Source organism: Carlito syrichta, unplaced genomic scaffold (assembly GCF_000164805.1).
Source record: "Carlito syrichta isolate Samal-C Ts95f unplaced genomic scaffold, Tarsius_syrichta-2.0.1 Scaffold91562, whole genome shotgun sequence".
Classification (NCBI taxonomy): Eukaryota; Metazoa; Chordata; class Mammalia; order Primates; family Tarsiidae; genus Carlito; species Carlito syrichta.
In genome coordinates, this window is record NW_007035658.1 from 2,325 (window position 1) to 12,866 (window position 10,542).

The following is a 10,542-nucleotide window of genomic DNA, read 5'->3' on the forward strand; positions in this document are numbered from 1 at the left end:
AAGCCTGTAATCCCAGCACTTTAGGAGGCCAAGGTGAGAGAATTGCCTGAGCTCAGGGGTTCGAGACCAGCCTGGGCAACTTGGGGAAACCTTGTTTCCACAGTAAATTAAAAAATTAGTGGGGAGTGATCGTGCACAGCTATAGTTCCAGCTACTTGGAAGCTGAGGTGGAAGGATCGCCTGAGTCCAGCAGATCAAGCTTGCGGTGGCCGTGAATATGCCACTGCACTCCAATCTAGGCGACAGACTGAGACTCCAATGCAAAAACAAAAAAAAAAAAGGTAATTCCATGAACAACATTCAACTATCCCCTTTTTCTTCTGCTTGGGATTTATATTTAATATGGATGGTACATTCTATGGCTTGAGTGGCTTCGGAATACAACATAAACAAATCTTAATCAACATTTATTATTTAATGCTTTATGTTTCCCCTAAAAGTAGTACTTTGTAACCAAGCCAGATGTGTGACATCGTGCCAGATATCACAGAATTGACTAACCCAGATCTCATCTGGACCCTGGAACTTCCACTTAAGTCCTGGCACAGAGGAATTGTTTTATTCCAGTCATCCGGTTTTGCTATTAGACCTATGAGGGTAGGCTTAACTAAAATGAGTTTTATTTCCCTTATCATAGGTTAGTAGGTGGTGGGGAATGAAAAGGAGAGAAAATTCAGAGAGATCATGAATAACTCGTTTTGTTATTGGCCATGATAGTGACTGACAGATTTAAGTATTGTCAAAAAGACATTGACAAGACTTACAATTTCTGTTTAGAACTCCTTTATTAACTGATTAGTATACCATTATCTTATTACTTTAAAAAAATTTTTTTTGACTCAGAGTCTTACTCTGCCACCCATTCTGGAGTGCAGTGGCACAATCACGGCTCACTCCAGCCTTGACCTCCTGGGCTCAGGTGATCCTTCCACCTCAGCCTCTCAAGTAGCTGGGACTACAGGTGCATACCACCACACCTGGCAAAATTTCTTTACTTTTTTGTGAAGACGAGGTCTTGCTTTGTTGCCCAGGCCGGTCTTGAGTTCCTGGGCTCAAGAAATCCTCCCATCTCAGCCTCCCAAAATGCTGAGATTACAGGCACAAGCCACCATGCCTGGTCTGTATAATAAGTTTAAAAATGCCTATTGATATTTGCAAATTACAAAAATGACATGTCTGTTGTAAAAATTTTAAAGCAAAGCAACTTTCATCTCCCTACTGAAACATATATACAGTGTTGGAATTTTTTAAAAGAAAAATGGAATCTTACTATTCTACATATGGCTTTTTTAACCTAATATATCTCTATCATTCTAGATTGGTGCATGTATATCTATCTCGTTCTCGCTCTCTCTCTTTTTTTTTTTTTTGAGTTGGAGTCTCACTCTGTCGCCCAGACTGGAGTGCAGTGGCTGCTCCCGGCCACCGCAGCCTCGACCAGCTGGGCTCCGGTGATCCTTCCGCCTCAGCCTTCCAAGTAGCCAGAACTACCGGCGTGGGCTACCACTCTCTTTTTTTTTTTTAGGTTGGAGTCTCACTCTTACCCAGACTGGAGTGCAGTGGCAGTCTCACGACCATCCTCTAGTGTCGACCTGCTGGGCTCAGGCGATCCTTCTGCTTCAACCTTTCAAGTAGCTGGAACTACAGGCACATGCCACCACACCCAGCTAATTTTTTGATTTATTGTAGAGATGAGGCCTCACCAAGTTGCCCAGGCTGGTCTTGAACCCCTGGGCTCAGGCAGTCCTCTCGCCTTGGCCTCCCAAAGTGCTGGGATTACAGGTTTGAGCCAGGCCAAAAACATTTTTATATTTACCATTTTTATTTGATTCTTAGGTGAAACCAGAAGGACATTTAGGTCAGGGAAGACATTGCTATTTATATGAATACTCTCAAGATTTAGCATTCTGAGGCCCAAGCTCAGTTGCCAGTAACAAGGACAGTCAGTCCCCACATCCATCTCTCTTGAATCCCAGGCTATTGACAGGGATAGAAACTGAGATCCAGAAAAACCAATGACTACTCTTTTGAACATTATTAAATGAGATAAGGTATGCTTTTATCTGTACTTCCTACTACTGTTGGCAAGTAGAGTTCATGCTGAGGATTTACATTGTGGGATTTAATGTTTGCAGAATTACTGTCCTAGCAGCCTTACATGGTCTGGTTTACTTTCTCTCTCTCTCTCATGTGCTGACATGCTAGAGACAATTCACTGAATTAATCTTAAAATTAGTAGAGCAAACATACCATAGGAAAAAAAGGGAACTAATATAATCAAATGCTTTTGCATGGCAGGCATTCATCTAAGTTCTTGAATTACATCTCAGTGACCCTGCAAGTTACCTAGTATTCCCACTGAAAGCTGGGAGAGGTTAAATAATTCATCCAGAGTCATATAACCAGTATGTAAAAGTGTCACCTTGTATCCTGTGAGTGTATTTTCTGACTTCTACACACATCACACACATTGTGTGTGTATGTGTATACACTCAAGTGTTTAAGCACACTTGAAATGAATTAAAATATTTCTTCTTTGTTCTTTTTAGGCTACGCAGATATAAAGTCCTAGGGAGCAGTAACTCCGACTCAGACCTTTTCTCCCGCCTGGCCCAAATTCTTCAAAATGGATCTCAGAAATCTCGGAGCACCACTCAGTGCAAGACTCCAGGGTCGCCGCACAATCCAAAAACACCACCCAAGAGTCCAGGGGCCCCGCGCAGGAGTCCCAGTGCCTCTCCTCGAAGCTCATCCTTGCCTCGCACATCTAGCTCTTCACCATCCCGGGCAGGACGGCCCCACCATGACCAGAGGAGTTCATCCCCACATCTGGGGAGAAGCAAGTCACCTCCCAGCCACTCAGGATCTTCCTCCTCCAGGAGATCCTGCCAGCAGGAGCATTGCAAACCCAGCAAGAATGGCTTGAAAGGATCCGGCAGCCTTCACCACCACTCAGCCAGCACTAAAAACCCCCCAGGGAAGAGTAAGCCAGCCAGTAAACTCAGCAGATAGGAGCCGGGCTATATGAAAGGTGCGAGACCTTCCTCCAACACCTGATGCATGTGTGTCCCTGTACTGTCTATTTAAAAAAAATCAGTGTTGATCTTCTCTTGCAAAAGAAAGTAACATGATCAATTACTTACAAGAAGATACAAATATAAGGAAGTACCAAAAGTAGACAGCAAGCAGATCAGGAATCAATGCCTTTTGCATAGGAAGTGGCAATCCAGCAAAATCCAAGAGGAAGAAACTCATTAAGTGAGCTCTCATTTTTAAGCTGCCCTTGAAACGAAAGAGTTGAGGATAGGAAGGAGAATGGAATTTTAAGAGGTTACGCCTAATTTTTAAAGCCTCTACTTAAAGATTATATGGCAAAAATGAAACTTATTGTTTGATATTTTCATTCAAACTTCCCAACTCTGGGAAATCAGTGCTCAGATGTTGGGTTATGCAAGAAGTCTTAGGGAGCCAGTACTTGTGTGTATTTGGCTTGTATGTTCATTCAGTGTACTGAGAATCCACACCTTTACCTTACCTCATTCCTAGTACCTTCCCTGGATTTCATGTTTTTTAAAGTTAGTGTTTCTCACCTGATCTAATCTCTCTTACTTTAACAATACATCCTAATAGAATTTTAAATCCAATTACCTTTTTTTTTTAGTTCTCTAGGGTCTTTTTGGAACAATAGTTCTTAATCTAGTACATTTTTATTATGAAAAATGACTGAGAAACTTAGGTAAAGGAAAGAAAATCTAACTAGAGCTACTTTGCATTCTGTGTTTAGGGAGAGAGGGACAAAATGTGGGTCAGTATCCTTCAAGACAGGAGAACCCTCTTCCTCTCTGTTAAGTTTCCTCCTTTATAAACAAGTAGAAGGAAAACTCACCAGAGTAGACTGCTTCTGTAAGGCTTCTAGTTTCCAGCTGTTTCTAGTGTCAACCTTCAAGATGATATAGGGAAGCACAATGTTTTGGAATGTGACTTTGGAGATTTAGAAAGAATTTAGGTATGTTGTTGAGGGTTAGGCTCTTCAGACTTTGTATTTTATACATTTAACCCATAAGAAATGAATACCTGGGGAAATAAATTTAGGCTAAATATTATTCTTTTAATGTTTTATTACCTGCTTCTCCTGTGCTTTAGTTCCGTATTGGGGCTTCGTGGCCTCATTTCCATGTAATTTCAATTTATAAAGCTGTAAGGAGGATATTTGTTCTAATCTTACTCTTCGGCCAACAGGAATCAGGCAAAATTTTTAAATGGGCTCTTTTATACTCTCTAGGTGTTTTGTGTTGTAAAGACCCTATTAAGGTCAGGTAAATTGGTCTGCTTGCTCTTGAAATTTGCCTTCTAGCAAACATCTGTGCTTTCTGTTTGACCTTGTGTTTGCTGCCAAACCGAATGTGGTTGAATTGGAAAACAAAAAAGAGATATGTTCCCTCACCATGTGAATACATTCTAATGCTGCATCGAGGCTTGAAGCTGTACTGAACTTAACATTGTTCCCTTTATCTGTGTTGAGCTTTTAAAAAAACAAACTCAAAACACTATTGAGGCATATAAGGTCTCTTATAAGAAATGTAGCATAGTGTGGAATCTTAATTTCTCTCCAGTTTCAAACACTACAGAGGAATGCAATAGATAAGACATATTTGCTGTTTATCTAAAGCAGCTGTAATATTGGAAGACCAATCCTTCTGTGTTATATTGTATAATAGTTGCTATAACACTACTTGCATGTCTTCATGGTAAATTATATAAATATTTATAAATATATAGAGAGACATATGCTTATATAAACTCATTCTTTCTCATTCTCCATTTGTAATTTCCAAATCACAGATGGCAAAATTCCTCTTCTGTTGTGTGCCGCGTGTCCACCTGGGCCTTGCCTAGCTTCATTTTCTGAAAAATTTGTTCTTGTCATGTGATACCTCGGATTCTCCTTGCCTTCCCTGTGTATGAAGCAAAGGTCGGCAGTCTTTAACAAGCCAAGATAGGTTATTTTTCATTTAAAAAAGATTTTAATAGGAGAAAATACTGGGACATGCTTGTAATACTGTTTCAGAGATTTGTCATGTTAAGCACATAGTTCTGTCCTTATGATTCGAGTGGATAAACTGGGATGATAATCATAGATCTGCCATAAATAGATTTTTAAAACATTTCTTTAAAATTGCCATTCTGCATTCTTTCCGATTTACTTTTTTTGCAGGGGATTTGGGGGATAATCAAGAAATTATCTTTTTTTCTGTTATATTAGCTAAACTGTAGCCAATTTTAAATCCCAACTCTGGTCTTATGTGCTAGGAGTAAACATAGGAAAAGCTGATGAGGCTACAACTGTGGTGTGTGTGTGTGTGATTTTATTTATCAGCATTTCTCTGCTGACAGTCAAAACTGACAGTGATGGCAACATGGCAGCTGAATGTTTTCCCTCTTTCTTGGTTCCTTCCATTTTTCTCCCAGCCCTTGCACTGTGTTGCCCCCTTTTCTAAATGGCATTGACGAGATCCAGAGAACAACCTCACAAGAACATTTTCTTTTGCATGTAGAGGAAAGAGTTAACCAAAGATGTTTCTGCTCTAAGACTTTCAAAAGAAAACAGACTAATTATATATATCTTAGGCATCAATAGATCCACTGATAGACACTGTCCTATATAGAGATTTACTTTATATTTTAACAAACACAGTTTGTGCTTTTAGGTGTTAGATGTTTCTCAGGCTGAAAATAGAAGTTGGCAGCCCTGAGCAAGCACTGTTGGTACAAGGAGTTTTATTTTTGTTTTATTTTGGAGTATAAAACAGAAAATGGGGTTTTGGTTTGATTTGGTTTAGGGTTTTTTAGTTCTTTATTTTTTATATATTTACTTATTTATTTATTTATTTTTTTTAGTGATGGCATATTTCTGATTTCAGTGACATAGATCATTCAAATAATTTTAAACCAGTTTGGTTACTCTACCTAAGATGAGGGATAAGGCTGTTAAAGTCAAGTCAAACTATACTGAAAGTAGTATATAACAGGAGTTAAAATTATCTTTTGAAAGACAAGTACCTCTTGGTTTCTTCTGTCACAATAGAATGACCAGTTACCTAGTCACACTTGCCCTTACCCTCCCATGTCTAGTCCCTGGAATTACATGAGTGGAATAGAAAATAGAGTTAGCAATAGCTCAGTCCCTTTAGGTAGCATTCTCCTGAATTATGCTGCCAAATCTCTAGGGTCTATGGGTTGGTTGAAGTGTTAAAACCCCACTTAATGATCTCTTGCACAGCTTAAAGGTACTTCATGTGAGTACATTGAACAAAGAAGAAAAACTGGCTCATATTAAATTTAACCCTAAAACACAGGTGATAAATCTTTGAATGTTAATCCCTAGGCAGGCAGACTCTCTCATTGTCAACTCGGTGTGCAAGCTGACCTTGTTGACAGTGACATAGGAACATTTACTGTTTTTTTAAGTTGCATGTTATGACGTGAATGTTTTTTGTAAAAGTTGCCAAGTTAATCAAGTCCTAAACAAGTAGCAAAATGGTAATTGAGGCCCATTGTGGTTATTATCCACTTTATATCATTTGCTTTCGGGTACTAAACAAATCTCAGCAGCTTTCTAACTCAGTGTTCTATATGTGCAGTAGCTCCTATTTAGCTCCTAGCCACAATGGGAACCTGAGGTTCTTCGGTACTATCAGAGATTCCTTCCAGGTCATATATTTTTATGCTACTGTTTCTATGGTTGCATTCACTCTACAAGGAAAAAGTGTACATTGGTGCATGTTTTATAAACCCAGATACAAATAGCTAAAACCATAATTAGTTTTTCTATACCCAATAGCTTTGAATTGAAAACAGATGCTTTTTTCCCAAGAGCAGACAACTCTGCATTCCTAATCTTAACATTAGGAATTGGTGATAGGAAAAACAGAACCCAGAATTTAGAATTTATTGACACTTAGGAGAAAAATGCATTTTACTCTGGCTGTTTGAAAATATATTTTTGTAGATAAGTATAGATTTAGTCTTGGAGATCAAGTTTTTCACATTTTAAAAACTACTTTCATTCCTTTATATCTACCAAAACATGGCATATGTTAGTGAACCATTTCATCTGTCATGTTCAGATATTAGGAAATGGTTTTTTTTTTCAGATCTGCCCATTCCTGTTTATGTGCATTTGCCACAGGTGTGTTGAGACTTTGCCTAAGGGAAGAGATACTTCAGCACCTGTATCTTTGGGGAGATAGAGTGATTGTCAACTGTGGTGGTGCTGTTGAACGTTCTTGAATGTGGTTCAGAATAGCTCCTTACCTATCATTTAATACAGAAAGTTTTGCAGGTTTAGGGCATATGAGACTATGGTAGTTCTTATGTATCAATATACACTCAAATTCAGAAACCACAGGTGCATTTTTAGACCTTAACTTAGAGAAGGGAACTAGAGACAGTTCCAGTCCTCAAACCACATGGGAGGACATAGTCCATGGAAAACCTAATGTGGTTGTTGGAACATCCTACTTCCCTGTCTTCACCCAATAAAACTGTGGTGAAACAGAGGATTGAGGTTGTGGAAGTAGATAGAAAATCATCATATCATTGGGTATTCTCAATATTTTGGCCTTCCCTCTGGAATTATGAGAAATTTGACTAGGCTAGTCTTGGGAGTCTCTTCAGAATCTGTTGCCCAACATTTGCTAGAGAAAGGAAGTTCATGGGGATTTCCTGTCGTTCTTAGGTTATTCCAGGACATGGGACAAAGATCCTTATCTACATAAAGGAGAATTTGGATGCTACACGCCTCAGTCCATCAGAAACCCCTGGTTAGACATGAAATTGTGACATTAAATGTTGGCCCTTTAACTTGCTAGAGCAGCTCACAGAGAATTTTTTAAAGTAAAATAAAGTAAATAAGGTCTTGGCCCAACAAGCCACTTTCTAATTCAGTTGTGATTATCTGCTTCTACTCTAAAAATATTCCCCTTGAGCAAATTTAAATCAGAACATAAAAGTGTATGAGAAGATCGGGATCATGTTGAGATTCCATACAATCTCAACACTGAATGGCAAAGAAGTAACATTACTCAGTAATGATTTGAGTATTTCCTTAGACTTTGCTGGATCCATGGTCCTAAGGAGACACATAAAAGTAGTAAAGCCTTTCCTCTTATTGCCCTGTACAGTTTAACAGTTTTCTGCCTCCTCTTTAATTGAAAGTGATACTGTGGGGCACAGTTTGTACACTGGCAGTGCTGACCAGGTCTCCAGATACCCCCGCCAAGAGTTCTGGGTCCCTCAACCTACAGAACAGGACTGGATGAGGCAGATCTTTGAGCCCATGTGACTATAAAAATTGCTGATGACATAATTTTACACTAATGATGGATAGGAATTTTACCTCTCTTTTTAGCGGTTTAATATTGTTTCGTACTGTGTATATAAGTGTTTGTTTACTTAATTAAAAACATTGAGTAAATCAAGTTTTTATAGACTGCCCTTGCCATATGATGCTTTTTTCCTCTTAGGATATATAGTTTAAATCCTTAAAATCTCATGCACAGTACTTCACCATCCCTGGACTCTGTCTGTAGGCTCTTCACTCACCTGCAAGAGTAAACCAACCTATGAGAGCCTGAATGCAACTTATTTTAGGGAGCTACCCAGAGAGGGGAAAGCCCTTGGTACTTTTTCCAAAACAGTTTTCTCTTTGAACTATTCACCAGAGAGGTATAGTAGTTCACTAAGGTAGAAAGCTTTCAGACATACAAAGATAGGACGATAAGGAAATACAATACCGGGCCATTTGGGCTTTGAAATTGGATTGGGTGGATTGAATCCAGAGAACTGAACAGGTGACCCAGGCTTGCGCACCTCTCGCTTCTCCCTGGTAGAGAGTTACTGGTCCCCCCTTGGACTCCTTTTCTAAAATAGCCAGTGCCTAGGCCAGTTACTTACAAGCTCCAGCTTTTAGAAAAGTGAGAGGAAGGAACATCTAGTTAATTCTGAAGTAGGTGTAAATTGTTGAAAGTTATGAGCTATTGGCAGCTGATAAATCAGATTCAGCCACAAATCAGAATTCCCTCTTGTTGAACAAGACCAGTGAGTTGGAATAGATGACTTTAACAATCCACTTTTCTCTCCCTCTCTTCTGCTCTTCCTGAAATCAGAGAGATGAGAAACTACTCTTTGAAATACCTCCAAAGGTGTTGTATGTGTCCCTTTCCCCTCCAGCAGCTCCCTTTATGAGATTTTGCTCAGGCAACCAAGGACATAGATTATTGGCAGTAACTTGGAGTGCTTTTGTATAGGCCATCTGTACATAAAAGTGTATTTATTTAATTTTCCCATTTGTATCATATTAAAGCTTTGTACAGTGTTTTAAGTTCTGTTTTAAAATTATTTTGTATTTTATTTTTATAATCTAGTAATAAAATATTCATTCCGCATGCAAACTCTAATTCTGTTGTGTGGTGGCTTGGATTTCAAAAGTAGAAAACAACTTTCTAACTTAATAAAGCTACTGAATGGAACAGAGATTACAAGGTCAACTGGAAGCAGAAAGTGTTACATGGGTATAGTACTACATCCAGAAGTGACCTCGAAAAAGAAGCCCTGGGCTGAATAGAAACTAGGTGTTAGTGGCCCTGCAGGTGAAAGCCAGGGTTTGGGGATATGAGGAGACGGTTCCCCTGCAATAAAAGTATTAGAAGCTCCACTGTAGTCCTACTGAAGTAATACCTTTTCCTTCTCCCTAGGAATCACCCCTGGTACCACTAGGGGATTCCTGCCCCCACCCCCTTTCCTCCTGTACTTGCTCTGAACCAGAGGGAGACCCAGGCCTTTACGAGGGCCCTTCCCTGCTTCACCCCTCCTGGTTTGGTTTGACCTGGAATGTTAGCGCCATCTGTTTTTCTCCGCCTGGCTTCCCTTTCTTGATTTCTCACTGAGCAACAACATCCAAAATGCTGTCTTCTCAGGTTTTTAAAATAAGGGAGATTAAGAAATAATTCAAGCCCCCAGAAACCAGTTATGAATACTGACATCTCAACTGCAAAGTAGTTAAAATATTAACCTGATGTAAACCCATCATTACAATGTGTAAAGTGAATAAAGCTACCCACAAGCCATTCTGCACACACGGTGGCCAGAGGCACTTTAAGGGCGTAGCCTGGGGATTATAAAACGCCTCTCAGCCTCAATCCTAAAAGCTCCACCCGCCGACGGTGAGCGCCGGAAAGCCAGTGGGCACTGATTGGCCAAGGGATTGAAAAATCGGCCTTCAGAGAAAGGCACGGTCAAGATGAGAGATGAGGTTAACGCCACATCTTCTTTAGGGTGGTGCCTGCTGGATCAAGAGAACGTAAACTCAGAGAAGTAGGCTGCTGTTTCTCTGTTCTCCTTTACCGCTCTCCAGAACCTCAGTCTCCCCAGAGCTGCATCCGTCCCGCGGCGGCCCGGGCCCAGTTCGAGTCCCGGCAGGTCCCCCCTCGGGCCAGGGCAGCCAGGTCAGGGCTCTCTAGGGAAGGTGTCTCCGCACTTCAC

At 40.1% G+C, this 10,542-nt stretch overlaps 1 protein-coding gene across 1 annotated transcript in view; it reads left to right on the forward strand.

The window, feature by feature from the left end:
- Positions 1 to 2,549: 2,549 nt before the first annotated feature.
- CDAN1 (codanin 1) overlaps positions 2,550 to 10,542 on the forward strand; it is a gene marked incomplete at its 5' end in the record, with an annotated part of 21,935 nt that continues 13,942 nt past the window's right edge. The window contains 2 exons of the mRNA XM_021712944.1: positions 2,550 to 2,983; positions 10,415 to 10,479. Of these exons, the coding sequence (XP_021568619.1) occupies positions 2,550 to 2,983; positions 10,415 to 10,479 (499 nt within the window). The remainder of the gene's footprint in view (positions 2,984 to 10,414; positions 10,480 to 10,542) is intronic.